The 25,303-nt window shown below is 39.7% G+C and overlaps 1 protein-coding gene across 3 annotated transcripts in view; it reads left to right on the forward strand.

The window, feature by feature from the left end:
- The window catches only part of PLA2G4B (phospholipase A2 group IVB), a 50,895-nt gene that overhangs the window by 695 nt on the left and 24,897 nt on the right, over positions 1 to 25,303 (forward strand). The window contains exons 2-5 of one of the 3 annotated variants that reach the window (XM_032689777.1): positions 1,333 to 1,490; positions 23,211 to 23,283; positions 24,327 to 24,503; positions 25,152 to 25,288. In XM_032689777.1, coding sequence (XP_032545668.1) covers positions 23,211 to 23,283; positions 24,327 to 24,503; positions 25,152 to 25,288 — 387 coding nt within the window. In that variant the 5' untranslated portion in view covers positions 1,333 to 1,490. Of the gene's footprint in view, positions 1 to 1,332; positions 1,491 to 18,050; positions 18,087 to 23,210; positions 23,284 to 24,326; positions 24,504 to 25,151; positions 25,289 to 25,303 lie in introns of those variants that run through there. The other 2 variants (XM_032689776.1, XM_032689778.1) reach the window with 2 other exon arrangements.

A 25,303-nucleotide genomic window follows, 5' to 3' on the forward strand; every position in this document is an offset into this window, starting at 1 on the left:
TTTTCTTCATGTGTTTTAGGTTTTCATTGAAGAGGTGTAAAGGCTGAAAGTATATTTAAACCTGTTTTCAATATTTTCATACCTCTGAAAGTGATAGTATGTGGTTATGTGCCTCCAAACAGACTTTTCATCTAAAAAACCAGAAAAAAACCCCCAAAAACTCTACCTTCTCAAAAGCCGTTAATCGTCTAAAAAATGTTTCACTCAAACAAGAGATGCTTTGATGAGCTTAGATGTCATGATATTGTTTGCTTGGCTGGCAATTCTGCAGCACCCTCAGCTCTGACTTCCTGCAGGTACCATAGAAACAGCAAGCACAGCATGTACCTGCTTCTACTTTCAGGGAAGAGCCACAGACCAAGCCACTGTGTTCTGTGGTTACTCTCAGGCAACTAGAGGCCTGACCTTTATCCCTCCTTGGTCCTTTGTTTTATTCTCCTCATATTTTAGGTTGTTTCACTCTGTTAGGTTTTTTGAATTCTGCTTTTCTTTCTTTCCTCGTGTCTCTCATTAGAAGAATGCCAACTTTATTTTGAGCTCTCATTGCTGACAAAATTTGCAAAACGAGTTCTTTATCTCTTATAATACAAATGATCAGATTATTTTTATGAAGTAGGTTGAAAGGAAAGGTATTAATTATCAGGTCTCAAGCTTTAGTCCTATTAGTAGGCTCTCAAACATACTTAGCACTGGTGTGGACTTAATGCCTCTGTGAGTGTTTGGACTGCTGTTGCAACCTGAATCCATTCTGAGAGCAGACTGTATCAGAGAAGGAAGAGCCAAGTGTATTACTGCAATAGAGAGGAGATTATATATTAGGAAGATTTAAAGATTGTATTTGCTTCAGGGCAGAAGGACTCACTCATTACTTCTGGTAGGTCTTAAGCCCTCCTTGTGAAATGAGGAAGAAATGGCAAACCCAACACAAACTCTTGTTCCAGAAGTGGCTTATATTTAAAAATAAAATATCTGTATGTCTGGACTTGGGCTCTAAGAATATGGAGATGTAAATGCTGCCATGGCAAGGATTCCTGCTGGGACATACTCCCTTTGTCATCAACGTTGTGACTGTCCATTTCCATATGTAGATTAAGTCTGAGAGAGAGGGTATGTCTTTGCCAGCTATGGATTTCCAATGTATCCTTGGCTTGCTACCATACCAAAAAAAACATGATCAGTCCCCGAACATTGAATTCCTGAAGTCTGGTTTCATAGAGGTTTTCTGACAGTATTCTACTATTTTTTTCTCATAAGTGGGTCTTCTGTCCCTTTCAGAGGAAAGGAAGGATCTCTTTAGCAGTATTTGTCTGCTCTAAAGAGTTCTTGTTTCAGCTCACCAGGTGGAGTTCTGAACACTGTCTCCATGATTTTGACCACAAGATTACTATGAGACAAAATGGTACATATCCTGAAGGGCTTCCAATTGCTATCAGTGGAATTTTACAAGTGATCAGCCGAAGTGATCAGCATCTTATAGGAATGAATGCTGAGTGAGTATAGAGATTCATTTTTCCTCTTTCCATATTCTAGAATCATGATTTACTGGATAGATATGAAGTCAGTAATGGATCAGTGGGGCTTTATCAGTTGGGGCTAGAGCATTTCTCTGTGCAGATTGGGTGTAATAATTTTTTGCTACTCAAATTCCATCCTGGTTGTAGTCTGAAGGCTGCTCTGGACTTTCATTTGTACATTGCCTTTGGTTGACCTTTTGTGCAAGAACTCCCTTCATCCAAACCCAGCAGAGATATTGAATACTTTCTTCGCTGTGATAGAAGGTGGCTGTAAAAGAGATAAGGGGACAGGCAGGTATGTGCTGCTGAAAAAAATATTTGTTCCCTAGATACTCATCAAGATGTACTTTTAGCTCCAGCAGACTTGATGTCTGGTTGATGCTTCATATTTCATTGTATCCATTGGTACTTGCTGGAATGAAAGGGAAAAGAATGAACTCCATTCTCTCACTTGGCTATAGAGTATTACAGATAAGCTTTGATGTGAGATTATGTTGAGGAATACACTTGGGGCTGGTAGCCCAGTGTGCAGTGGCAGTGGAGCTGCAGATTGAGCTCTGGGGTGTGGGAGCCCAAGGCAAGAGGCTGTGACTTGGCACCAACCACCCTTTGCACAACAGAGGGCACAGGAACCTGTGGCCCAGCCAGGCGATCAGACACTCAGAGACAGCAGGAACTGAGGGCTCATCAGGAAGAGATGAGACTTTCACGGGCTTGGACTGTGGGGGTATAAAAGCCCAGGATTACCTCTGTTGGGGGTCCCTCCTTGGAGGCACTAGCTCGAGCTATTTCTCTGTTACTGCACCATGACTAAATTGTTCTAAGGAACCAGACATATGAGTCTGCGCTAAGGGAATCCTGGGGTCGAGCCAGTAAGGAAACCTGGTCTGACTCTCAGAGTGGGGAGTCAAGCAAGGCTTAACATGAACCTGTGAGCTCACTGGAGCCATCCAGTCTGAAGGAGCTTCAGTCCCAGCAGTTAAAATCTCTGGTGGTGCGAGCATGACTGCCAGAATGGCTCCTAAATGGTCAGACAGGAAAGTTTCCTTAACAGATGATTTAATTCTTCTACTGCTTGCTTACATAGTGTATTGTAAAGGAGATGTAGCAGACAGTCTGGAAAACTGGAATTCACTTCCAGTTCTATAGAGGGGATTGGAAAGTGGCTGTTAAGAGTAAAAAGTATTTACAGTTCCAGAAACAATAGTATAGGTGTCCTTTCTCAGCCCTTTCAGAAGGCTCAGCTACCCCAGCTGCATCTCTCACTGTAGGTCTAGACTTTTGCAACTGGTCCTTACACTTACATTCTCCTGGATCTCAGGCATGTCAGCTGTGCAAGCTGCAGCGTCTTTCCTGCACCATGCTGTGCTGTGTCAGATGAGTCACTGCTAACTTGCAGCACAATGTCAAGGACTCTCCTCCTCATGTGACTTTACCAAATATCTCCCCTGACAGCAAATGCTTTGCTGTCACAAATACTGGAAAGAAAGGATCTTGAGATGCCTTCCTTGTCCTCTTAAACGAAGGTCTATGCCTGTCATCACAGACTTGCTGAGGCACTGTAGACTTTACTCTCTACATTTTTTTTCTTGTCTTAGCTTTGCAAATGGATTAGATGAAAATCTACCCAGAGCTTCACACTGCCATAGCAATAATAGTTATTATTATGGTTCTTGAAATACACTGCTAAGTCTCACAGAGATGATTCAGCTGGCTGTGTATTTGCCTGAATACTTTATAATTATAAGAAAGTATAAAGTCAAAAGATTTGAGATTCCAATTATACAATCAATGCAATACAATTGACCTACTCAAAAACAGGGAACTGGCAAATGTAATCTTCAATGGTTAGCTGGCAACGCTTATTCTGCTGTGCCATATCCTGAAGAAAATACAGTGTGTCCTGGAAACTGATCAGAGTATAAATGCAGGATGCTTTGGCAAACAAGGATTAGAGAGAAAATATGATTTGGTTGTGTAATAGTGGTTGAGGCTCTGATAGTGAAGAAAGACTGATGATTTGTCTCCAGGTAGAAGTGTTGAGGAAACCTTTTAGCTATGAATGCCTTTCATGGGCTCTGCCAAACAATACCTCAAGCTCAGAGCAGCTGCCTTGTTAGTTCAGAACTCTGCTTGTTCCTGTCATGTCTCTGCTTCTGCCTTGCACATGCATTTCAAATTGTCATCATTTCAAGGTTTGATTCTATATATTCACTTCTAAAGTGTCTTGGGAGTGAACACTGATGGAAGCACATATAGTTGAAGTATAAGGAAAGAACAGGAGGTTACTGGCAGAGGGGTTCCCAGCTTTTTTTTTCGATGTGATTGCACCCATACCAAGCCTTTTTGAGTACTATGTAAGTACTATGTAAGCAGTCACTGTGCAGCTGAAGTCTGTACTGTTTCAAGGGAACAGCATAACCACTTTGACATACAGCTATTTTATTTAATTTAACCAGATGGAACAACTCCATTTAGATTCAGAACACAGCCAATCGTAACACAGGTTTTTTTCAAGCAAGAAAAATTCTACCATAAATATACAACCTTTATATTTGGGAAGATGGAGAGGAAAATTTTATCATCAATGTGCAAATTTATGTAATCATTTATAATCATCAACCTTCCCAGCTGTAAAGAATATATCTTTTTCTTTCAGTGTATACTGTAGTTTTCAAATGCTAGCTGTGTGTTTTGCTTTCCAGAATGGATGATTCTCTTGGAAGCAGGGGGACATTCTGTAACCTTTGTTACAAAACCACAGTTCTTTAAACTGTGGGTTTCACCACCGCTGCAGGGCTGCCTCCAGTCCCTACTCAGGCCTGTCCATAGAGAGCACTTCCATTAGCAGTGGCAATGACATTGAAGGGTGCAGCCCATGAGTCTGAATATAAAAGAGGTCTCAGCTGCTCAAAGCATCATCATTGCACCTGTGTACCAAGGAGACATGTACACTGCCCTCCCAGTCTAGGGGGAAAACTTCTACCACTGTAGCTTAGTAAAATTTACAGGTCACAAGATGGCAGCATAATCTCACTAGTGAGGTTGACAAAATTTGAAGGATCATGTCATTAATCTTCCTCAACTCAAACTCCTGTTTTGAGCAGTCAGAAAGTCTTGTGTCTAACTGGCTGGTGCTTCCTGGGCTCTCTAAACTATGTATATACATGGAAGTGGGTGAAAAGCCTGTTACATCAGGCTTTCAAACTAACCTATTTAATTTACACTCCAATGCACTGTGATAGTATTGACATAAATGGCTCACCAGGAGTTCAATACTGAACAAAAAAATTACACCAACATGTTATCTAACTAATCAGTAAAAAAGGCAACACTGATGAAACATTGACTTTGCAAAGCCTGTGCAACTGGAAGTCATATTTGTTATATTTTTCCTTCCTTTCTGGTCTCGAGAGCAAGATATTCTGAACCCTGGCTCAAAATACAGATTTCTTACTGAACATTAATTTTTTTTTGTAGTACTACTGAGTGAATATATTCTCTGCGAAGAGCTGATTCATGTATTATTCTCTTTCTGTTTGATGGATATTTAAGTAATCCGTATTCAGTTTTCATTTGCCTATTTGTCTGCCTGTCTCTGTGTCTCTCTTTCAAAGAGATCTGCCCATTCTTACCATTCGTTCTGAGCTGTAGTGTTTGAATGTGCAGTACTTCATTTGGAAAAAAAACCTGTGCTAGGAAGAGATGATTCATCATATCAGTCACCATATTATATAATGCAGAGTGATAACAACTACTGTGAACATTTCTAGCAGCAACATTCCACTTATGACTTTAAATACTTACCTCAGAAATGCCTGTAAAAATAAATGGAGATATTTGCATATACTTGGAAGAAAAACAAGTAATGAGAGCAAGGCAAAAATCTCTTGATTTTCAAAATTAATTGCAATTTTGTGTGATATTATTGCAGAATTAAACCATGGATTTTTAAGTTCACCTTCCAGGTACACTTTTTTGAGAAGGAGGTAGAATCATAGATTTACCAGTTGCTTGCATCCACCAGGTGATTAGGATGTTTTGGCACAAATGCAAACCGTGCCTATGGATATTTACTTGCTAAACTTACAGGTGCGTTTCCAATGGACACTTTTGCAAACATTAGACTTTTGAACATATGCTGAAATCCCAAGTGGTTGCTGGCTTTGATTTTGTGTACTTGGTCAAATGACCATTGTTCTCATGGAGTTTACTCTCACTGGTCAATATAGTTGTATCTGAGCATGCCTAAGAGAAATTTAATAAAGCAAAAGAAAAATGAGAAAATTGTACTCTACCCTTTCTACTAGCAGGTCATTTCTGGCCTAAGCAATTGGCCACATGGTGTCACTGTGTTTCAAGGCAGCAAAACTTCTAGCAATAAAGCCTTTAGCAATTCCAAGTTTTCAAAGTGTCCCAACCATGTGATGTTATCTAAGAAGACACTACAGCAAAAATGGCAAGGTCACAAAAACTTCACAGTAGGAGTGTTTCAGGAAGATATTTTATAGAAAACATCTGATTCTCAACTTCTCGTACCTTCCTGGAATACATCAGAAATATTTTTAGCCCAGAAGCACTTGTTCACCAGATGTCTGCATAAGTGAGAATGGAGCTTTCTTATATGGAAAGCTTTATCTTAAATTGTTGCAAGTTAGAAATTTAAAAATTCAGTGGTGCATCCTACACTTTAGTCATAGTCCTTCTTTTCTTCTTCTGTCTTTGTATATCTGAATGTGCAACAGCTTTTGACTTTGCTAAACAGAGGTAACTTGGCCTTATGGTGCTCAGAGTAATATAAACTGCAGCTCCTGGGACCCACAAAATACTGTTTAATCCCTGCTGGCTCTGAAGAGTGCTTTGCAGAACACACCTGCTCAAGAGAGCTGTGCCAAAAGCTGATGTATTATATGTTTAAGGAATCTCATGATGTACAGCTATAGCAACAGTGAGAGAAACCTTTGTGTACAATACAGTATGAGCCCTTAGCCAAGAAGATGATATCTGGCTCAGGGCATGTCGAAAGACTGCAAAATCTCATGCAATAATAAGTGTTGGTGTGCACTGTTTCTTCTGGGAAATGGTAATGAGCCTAGAGTAGCAGGCCTTACTCTTTCATCCTGATAGTCTGCATAGGTTGGGTTAAGATTTTATAGAGAGGATAGATGTCTGGCAATGACTTACTACTCATGTAGAGAGCAAGGTGCTTTGTTTTGATTGCTAAGAAATTAGGTTGTTGCAATGCTTTTCCTAAGTCAACTGCTTCTGTATGAAGCTTAGTCTCTGCATAGCTGTTAACGGTGACAGTGCTGTTTTAAGATGCATATTTCTTATGCAATTAGTAGTTTTGTAACCAATTTTGTTTGGACCAGGAGTTCACTTGTAATATATCTGTTTTGATGGCCCTATCGTCAGTTTAAGTACACAGTCACGTCATATTTAGAGGTATTATGTGTACAAAGCATGGCACACTGAAAATTTGAGTGCCTTAATATGAATTTCAGTGCAATGGTATGAATTGAGAAAATAGCTGTGCTAGTCTGGCCTTGAATGTGACCTGAGACTAAGTGCTAAATAAAACCCGCCCTGTCAGATCTCACAGGCCAGAGTAGAGCTGAGATGCCCTGGAGTGTGTGACTTCCTTGCAGAGACAGCAACTGCACACAGGGTGGGTTTGGAAGACCAGAACACATTTCTGAGTAGCAGGTTATTTTTTGTTTCCTTTTGTATGTACCATAATGTTTATTTAGGAACACTTACTCGAATATGATTTTGGCCTATGATTCCTTCCCATTCCCCCTCACCATTGCTTCTGTAGTTATCTTATCTGGAAGAATTCTCCATTGGCCTCTCTGCTGGTGGCAGCCCTTAGTATGGGAGCTTCTGCAGAGGGTAAAACATGATATGGTTCATCCTGGAGGAAGAAGAGCCTGAATCAGAAAGTAGCATTGAACAGTAATGCAGAAAAGCAGATGGGGCCTCCTGTAGGAGAGGGTGGTATGGGCAAACTTGAGATAAGTTGGGCCTATTGTCAAAACAATTTGTCCTGGTTCCACAAATCTTGGAAACTGCTGACCTCATTATCTAGAAACAAAGTGTCTCCTGGTAGTGTGCAAGGAAGTTCTAACATAACTATAATTATCCTAATGGCACTTCTGCCATGAAGGTATATAAAATATAAACAGGAAAGGCTGAAACCCACTGACACAGATGAAATGCAAATGAAGGACTGGTGCCTCTACTATAGAAATTTAAAGAAGAAATGGAAACTGGCTGAGGAAATCATTCAAGGTTGTCTCCAGGAACTGCCTTCAAAGTCTTTGCTCAGGGAAGAAAGCTGAGAAGCAGGGGAAGGATGTATATTTCTTCCCCTTGTGATTTTATGAACCTCAAGCCCTCAAACAAAAGCTCCTTCTGATGAAACTTTTATATGTTGTCTTGTGCAATGTATTCTCTGGGAAGCTCTGTTACTCCATATTTTTTGGAGGAGGTACACTATGTATCAGTGCCAAGGGCATTTTAGTGTGTCTCTAATACTATTAGACTGAAGAGCGAGTCTTGTTGAAATAATGGGAACAACTTGTCTCTTCATCTGAACCTTTTTTGAAAAGCACATGGACCATCACTGCCGGTGGATATAAGTCAACTACAGGTTCCTAGTATATGTGTGATATATAAAGAAAAGCTTGAAGAATGAACGAAAAAGAGATTTCTAAAGTGAAGGCAATCTATGATTATTTAGTCGGACCTACACAATGCATGCATTTTTCTCAGTAATTCTTGAATCAAGTTCCTATTGTTTGATTGAGCTACACATAAAAGAGAATCATCCAGTTTTGATTTAAATTTAGCTATCATGTGGGAGGGAAATGTGGTGTGGAGGCTGAGAAAAGTCAGGGGTCACAATGTGAAAGGAAGGTGTAGGAGGGAAAATACATAGTTTAGCTATAACACAGGTTTCAAGATCAGAAATAGAATTTATTGACTTTTATGATACTGTGGCACTGCGAAAAGTCAAGAGAGAAGCAATTTGCTAAAAGTGATAAAAGTTCCCAGATAAACTACAGACCTTGCTCAGAAAAAAACCCTGCAATCTAAACAGATTACATGAACCCCAATATGAAGGAGAAAATAGAAGTAAAAGAACAGGACAATAATTAAGCCTATGGAAAAAAATGTGATATGTTTGGTTTTCATGGGGAGCAGAGAGGGGAGACTAGGCTGATGTTTTGAGGATATTCCTTTGACTGTTGTTTGGTTGTGCTCCAATTCATCAAACACTTGTGCATCTGGAGTGGCACTTTACCTGTGAATTATCCTATTAATAACAGTTGGAGTATTCCTGAGAGGAATGTATGAGAGTTTCCAAGAGGATCAAAGCTTTTGGCTTTTTAAATGCAATAACTGCTAAACGGATAGCAGAGAAACTGATATTGTCTAACCACAAAATCTACTATGAATTAGCAGTAGCTGCAGATTAGGAAGATGTCTCTGAATCTTTTCAGCACATCTTTTCCCAATAGCAAAGCCACAGCTTTGAACTTTCAGCATTTTACTATAGGACTTTTTTTGGCTGGATGAACTTTGACTAGCTCCCCTCAGTAGTCTGAAGTGGTGAGGCACAGGGGGCAGATCATAAGGGATGAGGTTTTTACTTGAGCTCAGCACTACACAGCTAGCAGCAAAAAACCCAGGATGTGCTGTTGTTAGTATGTTTTTCATTTTACACTGTCCTGACACAGACAGACCACATAATGGTGACAACTAGATATGTCAGAAGGGAGGAAATGGAGCTTGACTGATCACAACTAGAACTAGAATTAAGATATCAAATAGGTGTTCTTGTGTCTAGAAGCTGAAATGGATTGGCATGGTTTCATCTGTACAGTTTTCTTTCAAATGTTGGGAATGAAAGGAGTTGTTAATAGACAGCTGTTAAGATCTGTTCCCATTTAGGAAAGCATCAAATTGCTTTACAGTATCTTTATTTCTTGGTTTCGCAATGGAGAGCATAATATGTTGAAGTTTATTAATATAGACTTCCTAGTACATGAGTATATTGAATAAAAATTAGGCACTACTTCTTACAGACTGTCCTGATGCTGAGTGAAGCCATTTATTAACTTTCTGACTCCCAGGTTATTCCCCCCAGAGCTGAAGGATGTTTTGCTTGGGACAAGTGAACAGCATTTAGCTGCATCTGTAATAATGTAGAACAACCATTCATTTTGTTTGATTCAGAGCCACATAAGGCTAGACAATGTCCTGTGTGGAACAAGAAGCATCTTAGAGTATGAATTCAGGGGGTGGGACACATTTGTGACCTATGCTATGGCTACTGGACCTTTTGGTGCTCTATGGACCATGAGTAAAATGATGCCTCCCACAATACAGACACTTAGTAGGGAATACACTAAATTTCTCTGAACATTGTCAGTGTCAGTATGCAATGTTTGCATTTGTAAATGGAAGGTGTATTCTACAACAATAGAAAAATTCCATTTTTTTCTTTGTAATTTTAGTTTTTCTTTCCTCTGAGTTGCACCAGTTTCTGTGAATCTCAGGTGAACTGGCTGTTGCTACTTTCATTTCACACTACAAATTGCTTGCGAACTTACCTAAGATGTGCAGAAGATTTATGACATGGCCAAGGAGTATTCAAATGGAGCAGGGGATGCCTTACCATTTTAATTCTAATTTCCTCCCTTCTTTTTTTGCTGTAAGCAAGTTATTGCACAAGGCATTCCATGCTCCACATATCTGTCCATGTTGTCAGCTGTTTGTGTATCAAGTCTGAGGAGGAGGAAAAAATATGAGGTGTGTTAACAATAGTCAGGTACTTGCCATTCACAGCAGAGCTGACCATAAGTTTTCTGATGCAACACTTCTCCATTCAAAAATGTTGATTGGATTCTGTATTGCTGGGTTGGCTGGTTCTCCAGCTTCTTGGAAACCTGCTTGGAAAGTTATGCTTTCGTAAACCTTGTGGACCCACCTGGCCTGTTTCTCTGGCTACCCGCCATTCTGTGATGACATGACACTGCTGGCTTCTCCCAGTTAACAGGGGCTACCCCTTAGGCTGGTCAGCAGTTGCACGAGTTGCCCATTAGATGTCCTTCCTTTGGTCAATTCCTTTGATTCCAGCTTCCTAGATATCTTAGCTTTGAAGCTTCCAGCGTGCCCAGGGAACTGTCAAGCCACGCATGTCATAGCAAAACAGCTGTGTAGGCAGGGTCCTGGCATGTAAACTGAGGCATCAGCCCAGAAACGTTTCAAAATCTTTCTTATGTATGTGAGTGAAGTCTTCTTAGGGAGGTGTGCCAACATGATTTCCTCTGTGGGATGAACATTCCAGTTCCCAGCACTGGTGCAGGCGAGTCACAGGACATTTTACCTTTTTGTGGTTCACAGTTTGCTTGCTAGTACTTGGCTGACAAATGCATTCAGTATGTGCTTAAGTACACAGCAGGGAAGACCAGCAATTAGTGGATTTGAATCATACAAGGTGAGGGTCTCTGCCACTTTGCAATGTTTCTGTTGCATGGGGAGAGATTGCAGAGTACAAATTGCTTGTGTTGCAGAGAAGGCACCCTTACTGGTTTGTGCTCTGCTGCATTGGCCAGCTGTGGGTGAGGTTTGCTTCCTGGATGAGGTTTGTTTCCTGGAGCCGTTTGTGAGAGAGGTCATCTGAAAACTAGTCTTCCATCAGATCTCTATCCCTGGAAGCTAGAGTCTCTGGGTGAGTGCATCTCCTCTAGACTGGACTCTCCCTGACTAGGTCCAGGAGTTCTAATTTTGGACCTTTGGCACATGGATTTGGATCCTCTGGCAAAGGAGGCAGTGTAGGTAGCTTGTTTTAGTGTTCCATTCTGAACAGACTCAATGCCTTTCATGACCTACACAACAGTTTTCTCTCTTGTTGGCCGTATCATGTCTTACCTGCCACATAAACCATGAACGTGGGAGGCCTACGGTTAAAAACACCCTAGTTCATTGAGACGCCAAAGGCTATAAATTTCTATTGGCTTTGGTATTTCAAGAAGCACTTTGTAAAAATCTTATGAGATTCAGAACTCCCAAGGTATTATATGAATTAAGAGGTTAAAAATTATCTGTGCCTGGGAAAAATAATTTTTCTACTAGAACGGAAGCATTTAAAATTGCAATGTTATGCAAGTGTCATGTTTTATGTGCTGCTGAAATAGAGGAATTAAAACTGACCTAATATGCATGCGTAGAGACATTCAGAGATAATATCAGGCTCCATGGATGACTCTGCCTTGGCACAGGTTAGAGCAGCTTTCCTGAGACCAGCTGAGATGCTCAGTGTGTTTCAAGTGCCAGGCTCTCTGCTCACACTTTTCTGCCTTCTCCACTGGCTTAAGGGGAGCAGGTGACAGAAAGCTGCTGTCATACCACTGGAAGTAAACTGAGTGCTTTCTGCAAGACAAATTCCCAGTTGCACTATTAGGAACACTTCATGACTTCTTTTTGTCACAGGAATAGTACAAATTGACTAGAAGATGAGACACACACCTAAACAAGAAATTTTTTCATTGAAAATATTTCCCATAGGGAGAAGTATCAATGCAGAAGGAGCTTTTGTATTTATTTAAATTCTCGTAACTTTGTTGAGCCCATGAAATTGTCTTCTGCTGTCAGAAGTTATAATCTACCAGGAGTGAGTCACAGGGTTCTTAATTGCTGTAAATAAGCTTGCAAGGCTCATAACTCATAATAACTCTAATGACTAAGTCAAACTCTGGTTATTCTATTTTAAATTGTTCACGTAGCTTGTTTGATGCCTAGAATTTTTGTATTTATATAAAAAAAAAAATCAACATAAGTGAAAGAAGGGAAAAATTCAGTTTCCAAATTTGACAATCTTTCAGTAACCTTAGAAAAGCCATACAAAGAGGTAGTGAAAAGCCCCATGACTTTCTGGTACTGAGGTCAGTGGTCAGTAATGATCCACTTGCAGGAATGCACACTGAATTGTCTAATGTCTTTTCCACCTCTGATGCTCATTTCCATATGAGTGCTGATGCTTTAAACAGCTTTTACAGATGATGCTGTTTGTCCATGGTCAAGTCCCAACTCCTGAACTCAAGCTGAGGTAATGGCTATATGCCACTACAGAAGGACAGTCCTGGAAATTCCTCAGGAAAAGGAGAAGAGTAGTTTTCTTTTCTTTGGCCCCTCAAATGAGCTTAAAATTTGTCCAGAGGAGTTCCAGAGCCAACAGTGTAAAGTAGGAGCAGGAGTTTCTAAGCTTGGGACTTGGACAGGAGCAAAATCTCCTGTTTTAATGACAACTAGCTCTTAGATTTTTTGCTGCAACATGAAACTTCACCCTCAGGTATTTTTAAGACTTGAGCATTTTCAGACATTTATCAAGGATTCTGTGTCAGTATTTGCTTTTTCTTTGTGATCGCTATGCCTGCTACAAAGACATACTTTGCAGGTATTTCCAAAGCTGCTGATGATAGACTTGGATATATTCAGTTCATCATGAATTGGTTGTTTCTGTATTTCTTTGCCTTGTCTCTACTCTCAGATGAGTGGTTTTCTTACATTTACACTTACTCATTAACAGTACTAACCTACAGAATAACATAGCAAGGATGCTACTGTTTTAGTCTTGTGTTAATTTTGGAAGGCTACTTAGACAGTAAATTACTTGCAGGAATGGATGAATTGAACCCTTAATGAGTTGCATATTATTTGAAATAAATAATTTTATATCTTTTATCCCTCTCTGAGCCAACATCTAAGGGCTATGCTCAGGTGAAGGTAGAACCTCGGATAAAATCACATACAGGGCTGAAGGCAGGTTTGACACAGAAATAGAAAGGAAATACTGCTATATGTGTCATACAATCACTGTAACCTTTGTTTTTTAATTACTCTTGCCTGGTATAATTCAGTAGCAAACATTTCCTTAGTATGTCTTGTCCCAAAGAACTTGCAGTCACAGAGAGTGAAAAACAGTAACAGAAAACAAGACTTAATCTCTTGATTCTAAAAGAGTGACTATTTAAAAAAATACAAGAGGTTGGTGGCAACTAAGAAAGAAACTCTTCTCTTGATAATTTGAAGATGAATACCATAACCATAAGTCAGGTCTTCCTGCCAGCCAAGCGGTGAAGTGTAATACCTACCTAACTCTTCTGAGGTCTTTGCACAAGCAATTTTATATTGACATCAGTGTCAGACTATTTGAATAAGATCTGAAGATAAAGGTTTGAGAAACTGGCTTGAGTGGAATGACATTGAAATATCTTACTCAATTATTTCAATTAGCTCTGCAATCACTTGGTTTAAAATAAAAGAGCAATTTCTAAACATAAACACAGTAGGTTTCAATGTGTGGCTTTACAATGACGTGTCTTGGAAAGGTAACACAGCAGTCCTCAGATACCCCAGGTAAGTAATAAGCAGCTTCCTCCTATCTTGAAGCTGCAAAGATCCCTATCTTGCCGTATTTACAGCCACACCTGCAAAGTATCTAAGGAAATTAGTAGCTCTCTTACTCTGGCCAGGAAAAAGAGCCAGTGATACTGGATTTACTGTATGATATCTTTGTTTAAGATTATAGTGGTTCAGAAGATAGGTAAGAGGATATAACACCTTTTACTTTTCTGAAATAGGTATAGATCTTGATAGCCAGAAGGATGGTTCATTTACAGATGCTATCACCTGATTGCAGCTCAGATAGACCACTTGGTATTTTGTTCTAATTAACATCAGGTGCTGAAAATTGTGTTTGGAAAGTATTCAAAGATCTAAAATAATTTCAAATTATCTGTGTTGTTTGCTCAAAAAGAATGGAGCAGGGGGGAAACAATGAAAAATTAGAAAGCTTTTATTTCAAAGTTACAGGTTACATGTCCCTAAATCTGGCATTTCTGAATCTTTGCTTTATAGTTTCTAGTTTCACATGGTAACTTTGAATTGAAAAATTGAGATAGATTTTAATAAAGGTGGGTGGTTTTTGATGTTTTAATTATTTTTACAGTGGTTAAATAACCCAAAGATGGAAAAAAATATTTTGGGCATCATCTAGGGAAAAAAATACCTTTTTATCCCCCCAGTTTTTGAGAACATTTTGAAAATTTTTGGTTTGAATTTGACTACAGGCATTTATTTTCTTAGGTGACTATAATTTTTCTAGCCTAGTCACTGAGCCGAACAAGGTACAAACTGATTTATAAGACAAAAAGAAAGTGACTTATCTCCCATTGTCACTGTCTGGCACAATAATACGTCTCCTCAAAGCTGCACAGTCTTCCACCTCCATCTCCTCTATGGTGTGGCTGCATTTGACCCTAGAAAGATCCATTGCTTATCTCTACTAAACAGCTTTTATGGGATGAATAAACAACTGTTCTCAAACAAAGTCATGGGAGATTTATATTTCTAGGAGAGTGTTTCAGTAATTGCCATCCTTCCTTGTGAAGCTGTCAGGATTGAGGGTGGAAGGACTGTGAAGAGAGTGCCTCAATTAGAGCAGTTTTTGTACATCGAAGCTGAGTTTGAAATTTTGCTGTGTTGTTACCATTGCTGGGATAAATAATGATCTCCACTAAATGAGACTTCAGTACCTTTTGTAGGTTCTGTCCCAGTTAGCTTTTAGGTTTATGCCAGCAGTAGGATGATCCAGTTCACAACTATTGAGAGTTGCTGTCATTCTGGTGCTTGGTTTTTGGTATCTTAGTATCTTCTCGCAAGGGGCTTGTTAGTGAGCAGCTCACTGGGTAAATTGCATGTAGCTGAACACTGTATTAATTGGCTTTTATTTCTTGCATGCTGGGCTTGCAGCATGGGCTTGCATTCCTTCCATTCTCATTCTGTTTCACATATTCTCGTGTGCATTATCCAAGTGCCAACAGGTCACATATGCAACAATTTAACTTCAGTGTAATTTGATATGTATTTTTATCTGTTTTTTCCCCTTATAGCTTATTTTCAAGTACTTTCTTAATATTAATTCAGAGAAGCAATAAGATTCAGGCACAGAAGTGGAGTAAGACCAGCCTAATTAACACATAAAATCTTTATAGAATCCCCCTTCTTTTTATCTCCTGAACAGTCTTTTACAATCTGATGCTGAGGATGTAGTGTAATATTTTCTAAATCTAACTCCACTAGTATAAGCCTGGCATGACTATGTCCTCCCTTTAAAAAGGGGAGGGGGAGGACTTGCTGTACCCCCTTGAAGATATTGCCTACTATTTGGCTAGTTCACTGATGTATTGTGCTGTGCCCTCTTCAAGTTTAACTTTTAGTTTTGTCTTTCTTTCCTTATGCAGTTGATTTTCTTTGCCTTACTTTCCCCATGCTGTACATTTTTTGTGTCTGCAGTAAGTCTTGACATCACGTAGCCCATCTCCCTCATGTCGAGGAGGAAATGGACGTGGTACTTGTCAGTGTGCTTATTGACAAGAAACACAATGTTTTATGTATTTTTGGCCATACTGATTTACTGGAAACATTAACTTCTCGGAGGAGCTATTGGAAAAATTAGTTCCTAGCTCTCCAAAATAACTTTTGCACCTTGATTTTAAGGCATGCTGGGACCATTTTTTTCTTTTTTCCTGATCCATTAGGACATGGGTCTCCCTGCTGCAGCTGTTCTGTTTTTAATGTGTTGCTCCGTTTCCAGGCAGATATACTGCTGTTTGAGAGGAGTTCATTTTTCTCTGGCTGTTTTTCCATTTGCTTTCTCTTTAGGAGGTAAATTTTTCAACCTACTGTTTTGGTCTCTCTGTTCGCTACAGCAGCAGAACCTATGATCAAAGCTGCAACTGCAATATAAATAGAAAACCAGAACTCCACTCTGAATAGGAACTTTTTTCCTTTATTCTCTGCATTTTCTCTTATCTCTGGAAATGGAATGTTACTATCCCCTGTGTCCAAGGGAGCACGAAGATGAATGTGTGCACTGCAGTCTTAACTGGTCCTGTAAAAATGCACAAGTGAGGTAACAGGAGTACAAGACCTGCATAGTTCATTACTCTGAACCCCAGATTGCCTTCTGATGAGTTTGGCTGATTTGTCTGGAAGTAACTGCCCTTTGATTTGCTGAACATAAACAGCAAACCTTTATTTGAGATATCTTTCTTTTTAGTATTTCAAAGATGGCAACCTAAGTACTCAGGTTCTCAGCCTGCTGTTTGGGTGCTTGACTGCATCCAGTCCTCACTGGTGGTGAGCATGGTGGCTGCATTGCCAGCCACAGCAGAATGTCTGTGAAATGTCAATTTGAACTGTTGTTTGTCACCTGCAGAAGCCCAGGAGCATCTGCCTAAAACTGATTTTCAACTGCTCGCAGTTTTTTTGTGGAAAGTGTTTTAAAAAGTGGTTTAAAGGTGATTGAGTTTCAGGAAAAATCTAACACCAGATTTCAGGTAAACCTATTTTCCTGAACAACTACTGTGGTTACAATTAATTTTTTCTTCGCTTGTCAAAAGCCAAATTCATAACTACTATTTGATGAAAATTAATTTTTGACACTGTATCAGTTTAAGGTGTCCACTGGCTGTTTTGTGAGGCTTGATCCTATCTGATATTTACAGTGAGAATATACCTTACTGCAAACTTATGGTGGCTTCCAGGCCTTTTTTAAGTCTGGGTCTGCTTGCCATCCAATATGAAATTGCAGGTGTGGATTAAGATACAGACAGAATGGATTGCATGGAGCAATGTCCTGACAGGCACCCCATGGTGCAACAGGCCACAGTTAGGCATGGGAGAGGTGGAGGAAGCTATCCCTCTGCCCTCTCCAGTGGATGTCATAGGACGCACCACTGGCAACAGCAAAGTGATGGGGGAATAGGATGGGAAACGGAGATGTCAAGTTGTCATGTTAATGTAAGAAGTGTGTAGAGGGGAAGAGCTCAGAGGGTATGCTGGTTTCCCTTTCTCTACCAATATTTATCTCAATTTCACCAGCATCTCTGCATTGGCCAGGTAATCAGACAGTAGGTACTTCAAATTGAGGAGACTTGATTTACTGGTTGTCAGAAAGATTCCCAGTAATATATTAAAATAAGTCCCTATTGTAGGAAGAGTTGAAAAGAGCATTTGGAATTGGCTTGGTCTCCCACCAGAGATTTGGCTCTCCCCTGCCTTTGACATTTTTTTTTTATGGAATATTTTGTGGAAGAACTTGAAAGATACTGAAAATTCAGCTCCTGACTAGATAGGTGGAAGAGATGGGAAGTGAAGGAAGACTTTCTGAACATCTACACAAAAACAAGGCAGGACAATATTGAGACAATAGCAAATTGCAAGAGGTAATGAAGTGACAGGCAAAGCTATGGTAACTTCAGCTTTCTACTCACTTCTGACTTTGCAGATCTTTCCCTCTCAGGTGTAGGCAGGCTCTTCTCCACACAGAGGAGGCAGAGGGTGGAGCTCAGCACCTGTATAAATTATAAGTGTCCTTCAGGTTGTTTCAGCAGCAGCAACAAGCTGCTAGCGTGTTTGTCAGCTGACAGATCTGTTAACCAAATTGGGGTTTCGGTTGCTGCCGCCATGTTTCGTGCCATGGGGAGCCCACCAGCCAAGGTAAGAGAATGGCATCTCTGCACTTTGCTGTGGCCCGGCACCTTTGCTGTTGGACCTCCCTTCTCCAGCTCTTACAAGCAAATTCCCTCCTCGGTGCATCTACTGAGATGCAGAGGCAAATGGCCGCTGGTGCACTGTGGCAGGGGCATCTTGAACTTCGCAGATTTGCCGTTTTTCCCTTTTACCTCACAGTAACTAATATGTAAGAGAAAACAGCAACAATGTGGCGCTTTTCTTTTATCGTGTGGTGTACATGCTGGAGTGAACTCCGTGAAGGAAGAGGAGGCTGGCCTTAAAGAGTTTACCTCCCTGTAAATGAAAGTGCCTTAGCCCTCCTGCATGTTTTTCTCAGGATAGCACATGTTCTTTGCTTGCCCCAGCTGAAATAAACCAACTGCTTTGTCTAGCAACAAAGCATAATTTATATTACTTTAGCTTCAGGGGAGAGGTGTAATGAGCTACTTGGCTGATTTAGTTATCTTTTAAGGTAATGTTTACAGCATCTGCAATTCTAGTGGAAGTACTTCATGCCTGGACTCGAGTTTTCTAATAGTAAATTCCATTCAGAGATTTTAATTGATAGCATTTAGTATAAATCAACAGAATTATTAGCTGAGAATTCTTTTCTCATGTATATCTTTAAAAAATAATGGACGTGGTGTCTGAAATGCAAGATGTGAATTATTTACAGCTAACCATTCTTTATGTATCAAATCCTATGTCAAATTTTGCAGCAAATAAAAGAAATATGGGCATTTGTGGGTTTAAAATATAGTGGGAAACAATGTTACATGCTATGGCCTATAGAGATCATTAATTGTGCAATGATAATATGTGCAAGTGAAGTTAAAGACTCAGAAAAATATCAGTAACTTGAACAGATACTTGAAGTGATAGATTAAAAATATTCAAATATTGGATGCTCAGGGCAAAGAATATACATTGTGAATGTCATGTACTTTCCGGATAAAATTTGTATCTAATCCATCTACCTGTTAGATCTTAACCTAACTATCTATTGTAGATATGACTATTATCTATCAATTTTAAATTGTAAGGTATCTAATAAGTTAATTCTGGATCTGATATCTAGGTAGATAGCTTAGGTATAATTTTATCTAGAAAGTCTCAATTACAAAGTTCTTGCACTTCATCCCAATGCTGCAGCTGATATTCCATGAGGGTAGACATACTCCTGGTTAATAGGCACCACTGCCAAAAGGTTTGAGTACCAGCATGGGTTCAGATCACAAAGCTTCTGTTCCCAAGGAAAGAGATTAATTCAACACTTCAGGTAGCTCTGGTGTTCTGTCAGGGAAATGTGTTTTTCAGTATGTGTAAGTTGGTAAACAGATATGGAAATAAGAACAGTGGTTTTGTGGGTTTTTTTGGTTTTTGTTTTTTCTTTTATATTAAAAAAACCCCATGTTTAGAAACTTGGATACTCCTAACTATCTAAGAAGACCTCCTTAAAGTCTCCTAGTTTAGTAGTAGTTTAAAAAAGCTACCAAATTGACAGAGAAGTGATGGTAAGTATTAATTTACAACTTTTGATATTCATAACAAGGTCTTTTCTTCTACTCAGACAAGAATAATCACTCTTTAGCAGTTTTATTTTGTGGACTATGGAATAATTTTTACCTAGTAAAATACTCAGAAATTTTATCAATACAAAGCCCCAAGGGACCCACTCATATATGTAAAGAGGTGAGTGATAGAATATGAACAGGAGATACATCCAAAATCCACAATGACTCTAGAAACAGTCCATCAATGCTAACATGAAGTTATAGTAAATGTGTGTAAGGTGAATTAGATTTCCTCACTAACTGTTCAACTTCCAGTGAAAAGATTTGGGATAATTGTGATTCCCAAGAGAAATGAGACTTCTGTGGTCATGCTCTCTCCTTCTATCCCCTCTCATAGCTTTGCATATTTCTTCAGTCAGTTGCTTTTCCCATCAGAACTTTTCATCCCTTCAATTTTAATGAAAATAGGCAGCTGGTTGGAAGGACAAATTTCTGTCAGTATTCTCACTGATGGAGGGGCTAATAAACTCAGCCCATACTAGACATTAGAGGATCTATGTGGACAAGAGTGCTTTGGAACCAGGCTGATCACGAAGCTTTTTTATAGTTTGTAAATTTATGGATTTAACTTTAGTATGATAAATCTCCAAGCTGTAGTTGAATCAAATCCTCAGTATCTAAGATAAGATAAATGGATTGGCGTGAGATTTAGTAGACAAGATATTGTACAGCTTCTAGGGTACCACTGAAGAAAGAAGTAATCCATGAAAAGAAGTAATTACTCATGTCTGAAAGATATTGATAAAGCTGAGCAAGGAATTCTACAACTATTTACAGAATGCCAGAAGGTAGCAAACTCCTCATACTAAACTTAATATAACTTGGTGTTATCCCATCGTGATAACTCTGCTCAACGAACTGCTTAGATTTGGTGTAGGGGGAGTGAAACACTGACATTCCAATCAGCCTTCCTACATTTACAAACCAAGGACTTAAAAAAAAAAAAAAGAAAGAAAGAAAGAAGATGTAGGTATGGGAGGAGGTTCCCAGATTGCAGAAACTTCCCTAGAAGACTAACTTTCTAGTGAAGGTAGAGAGATGAGATGTTGTTCTAGGAGCAGCATGGAGGGGCAATAAGGACTGAAATCAAACATATGAACCCCTGGTAGGTTTTTGTCCTTTTACTGCCATCCAAAGACTGTCTTGGTAGGCTCCTCAATATTTATGAGCTTTGAGAAGACTTAATACTCTCAAAGTTGTCTTTTTGGAATGAAACCTTAAGTGATTAACCACCTGTAAACAGGAGAATTATGTGTCCTCCTGAAGCTGACCAACATTCATATGACTATTCTCTGGAAGCCAGCAAATATGTATTATTGCAATCAGAGAGATGTTGGCAACAGATGTGAATTTTCAGTTTGTTAAGGTTTGACACAGCTGTGGCAATTTTGACATGCTAGTTTTATCTCCTGATTGTTGACTTTTCTGTATTTTGAACAGAAATGACTCTCTCAAAAACTTACTTTGAGAGTACAGAAATATTGTTCAATGGTAAATACTTTAGAATGAAAAGAAGTGTGGGTTGTTTTTTTTTTTCTTTGTTTTGTTTTTTTTTTTCCCTCCAATTTTTAGCCCACCCTTTCTTTGGTACTCTGGAGATGCTACTATTTGTTGGTCTGGAGTGTTATTGTTTAGGATGCAAACATACACAGGTAGCTGAATCCTGCACTCTGTTGTTGGGCTCAATGTGGCACTACTACTTTTCCAGCAAAAATAGGATGATACACTTGTGGGACTTGTGCACCTTTGATTCTGGATGTTTACAGAGGGATTTTGTTACTGTCTGCATGCCCATGCAAGAAACCATATTTCTGCCAAGGAAGTGAACTTAAAATAACAAGACCAGTACTGCTGCAAAACTGTCAAGAACTATCTGGATGTGGTGTCTGTGCTCATCAAGTTACATTAATTGAGAAGTTACATATTGCTTTTCATGTTATGAGAATAGTAAATCTTATCTCTAACCATAATTATTTTTTTCTAGAAGGGTATTCTGGAGTACCAGCACTTTTGGGCAAAGACATTATTTTTAGACCATCCAAATCAGACCCTAATATTCTGCTCTGGACTATTGTTGAAGAAAATTAGCTGCCTTTATCTGATAAACGAATTAGCCCACTTCTGAATGGTTATCACAGGCTGAAGTAACTGCAGTCTTGGGAGAGGGGTGGTTTCTGGCTTCCCCATGGGATTTACACAGCCCATAGGGTTTGTTATGGCCACATTTTCCCATCAGAACGTTTGTCTTTTACTCTGCAACAACGTCAGGGCTAAGATGCACTGAATCGGAAGTAGTGAACAGTTATCTTTGGTTATATTTCCATTGGTGGGCAGATGTTGACATGTTTAAGCAAAGTGATTGCTGTTGAAAGGGGAAGGGAGGGTCTCTGGCTCTAGTGGGAAAGATTGAAAACACAGCATCTGTTACAACCGAGAGTACTCTGGTGATGAACTGCAGATGCACCGTTTTTATAAGCCATTCTTTCATCACAAATGGTTCAAGGCAAATTTTATATCAACATCCATTTCTTCAGTGAAGGCAGACTCTGAGAATGGTTTGGGCTTTTGTTGAGCAAGGAGGAAGTTGATTACAAAATAACATAACATTAACAAAATAACATATTAATAAAACTAGTCACCTCTGTACTTGTCTGCATAATCCAATAATTTATGTAAATGAAAACCACAAGGAATGTTGAGTGAGTTTTCCATTTGGTAGTCCTATGTCAAATAGCTATTTACACAGGAAAATTATAGTCAAATTCTTTCAGTGGGCAACTGGAACAATATGGTAGTGTCTCAGCTGGAACCTGTAATGTTACAATGATAGCTTGCCTGTGATAGAAATAAATCTCATGTCTGGAAGGGAAGTGGTTCCATTCCCATTAGGTATTTTCAGGATACATAATGATACAGGATTCTGTGATACCATTCCTGCAAAGCAGGGCACTTTTTTCTTCATCTGAAGGGTCTGTGCTGGGCCTGTGCACTGTTCACTTAAAGTCATCAGGATGTTTTGGTGAGCTTAGCCTACTTACAAGTGTCATGGTAATTTAGTCTTGGTTGGGATACAAAGTCAGGAGTTTATAGAGCACTTTGGTAAGTACCATGTCCTGGCCTACTGTCAGTGCTGTTCCATGACCTGGGCAGGCAGCTGCAAGTTCCTAATATCCCCTTCCACGGGCGCTGTTATGACCTCCTTGTGGCACAGGACCCTTGGTGGATTGGCAGTGCAACCATCACTGTGGCTGTGCATGCAGCAAGCTGCATGGAAACAGGCACCTCTAGGGTGACTATGAGAGCTTTCCATGCCATTGTCTGAGTCTGTGTTTTCTCTCTGTCTTCATTTACTCAAGCTACTTAGCAAGTAGCTACACACTGTGCAGTTGTGTTACCGTCTTAGCTTGGTGTACTTCAACTGGAGGGTGGGTACCTCACTTCAAACAGACAAGTGGAATGACAGACTGTGCCCAGTACTGTTAGAAGTACGTCTTGGTTTCGTATTCTGAACAAATTGTATTTATTTTCTTTGCAGATGAAGTTTTGCCCCCTCCACATGCTTTCTGTAAGAATCATACAAGCTAAGAACATCAAGTCAAAAGACCTGTGTGAGTTGTGGTTTGATTGTATTTTTAGTCACCTAAGTGACACAGTGAGCAATATTCTTAAGTTCTGAAGGTATGCAAGCAATGTACATAAAGCACAGCAATAGAAATATTAATGCCAGGGCTATAATTAGATCAAATGCCTGAGGTATCCTTAGATTTGAATACATCTCTACTGCCATTTCAGGGAACTGGTAAAAATCAAGACACATGGTTGAATTTTTTGGGCCACCACAGGAAAACAGACTTTGTGAGAACACCGCAGTCTATAAATCTGCTTGGAATTTTTTGGTTTGATGTTTCTAATTGGTAAAAATCATATAATGGACAGGAATTTTGCCACACAGGCCACGTATTTAGGTACCTTTTAATGAAATCCTGTACAATCATATGCAATAATCAAAGGTAAATTAGAGAATTTCAAGCCTTCTAAAATACCTTATCTTTCAGGGTATTTCCTGTTCTCCAATGACCAGTCACATTAAATTATATTGGTAGTTTTGGTTAAGGAGGGCCTCTGTGGATCCAGCCCTAAGCACGTACTGAACATGAGGGCAAAACAGACTTTTCTGTGTACATTTGTGTTCAACTGTCTTTAACTCATTATTTCACCCTCACAACCTACTATGGCTCCTTCTCAAGGTGTGCTGTGGACCATTCAGCTGCCATTTTTGCAGTGGTCTCCCACGGGTTCCTCAGTTAGGGCAGAGACCGTGAGCTGCCTTTTGTCACACTTGAAACTTCTGGCCTCTGTATTCCTCTAGTGAAAAATGACTCATTCAGCCAAAAAAAGCATCACTTTGCAACCATTTTCTTGAGTTACAGCAGAGACCGTTTGTGTCTTGCCATTCAGGGCTGAGCCTGGATGTGAGGGAGACTAGAGGGAGTAAATCCTTGTTGGTGAGTAACTGCCAGCCAAAGGGCTTCCTGTACTCTGGTGGCAAATGCCATGTAACACTGTCCAGAGGGGGACACTAGAAAGGGGTTAGAGTGGCAAGACCTGTATTTCTGAGTTTCAATGATCTCTTATATCTACTTTATTGAAGGGACAGGTCCACTTTCCTGCCAAAACCTTGCGGGGCAATGTTATTCACTGCTTGATACCAGTCTGAAGTATTTAGGCATCTCGGGCTGCAGTAGACATCTTCAGTCAAGTCCAGACTCCAGCTCTGAAAGACATCACCCTGGAGATTTCCTTTCACACCGTTGTCAAGCTTCACAAAGTAAATGTGCTTTCCCACCCTGGCTCTCCCCAAAGGATGGCCGCTTGAGGCACTGACTGCACTAACCATAAGGAGTAGATGTAGGCTGGAAGTGACATGAAGATTTCCAACTTGCTCATGCTCTCCTGTTCTTGGGCCCACACCAGCTTTTAGCTGCAACAGATCATCTGCCCTAGTACCTAACCCTTCTAGACAACCATTATGTCCCTCCGCATGTTTGTGTTACTAGACTGAGCAAGCCAGTCTCTTCTGATCTTTTCTGTAATATGCATTCTCCTTTCCTGTAATCATCCTAACAGCCCTTTTTGGAACTAGCTGTAGTTTCAGTTAAACTTTTTTAACATCATTGACTTGAATTGTAAGGACTGTGCTCACTGAATGGTCAGTGGAGTCTTTTATACCTCTTTCTCTTCACATGGGAAACATGGCTTTTAGTGTACTTTGTGTGTGCATGTGTACACATATGCAGTTTGTAGTTAATCAGGAATTAGATGGTTTTCCTTGGTTGTTTCCAGCTGACGATCTCTTTACTAACTAAAAAACCAAAACAAATAAGTAATAATGTTTATTAATTCCCAAGGATTATGACCTAGCCCTACTTTTCATCTATAACATTGGCATTAGGTTTTTAATTTTTCTCTGCTGCAGTGACTGCATCAGACTGCTATGTGCGCTTGTGGCTGCCATCTGCTTCAAAAGGAAAGCTTCAGACCAAAACCATCAAGAATTCTGACAATCCTGTCTGGAATGAGACTTTCTACTTTAGGATCCAGAGAGAAGTTGAGGTAGTAAAAAAATAG

This window comes from Chiroxiphia lanceolata, chromosome 6 (assembly GCF_009829145.1).
Source record: "Chiroxiphia lanceolata isolate bChiLan1 chromosome 6, bChiLan1.pri, whole genome shotgun sequence".
Classification (NCBI taxonomy): Eukaryota; Metazoa; Chordata; class Aves; order Passeriformes; family Pipridae; genus Chiroxiphia; species Chiroxiphia lanceolata.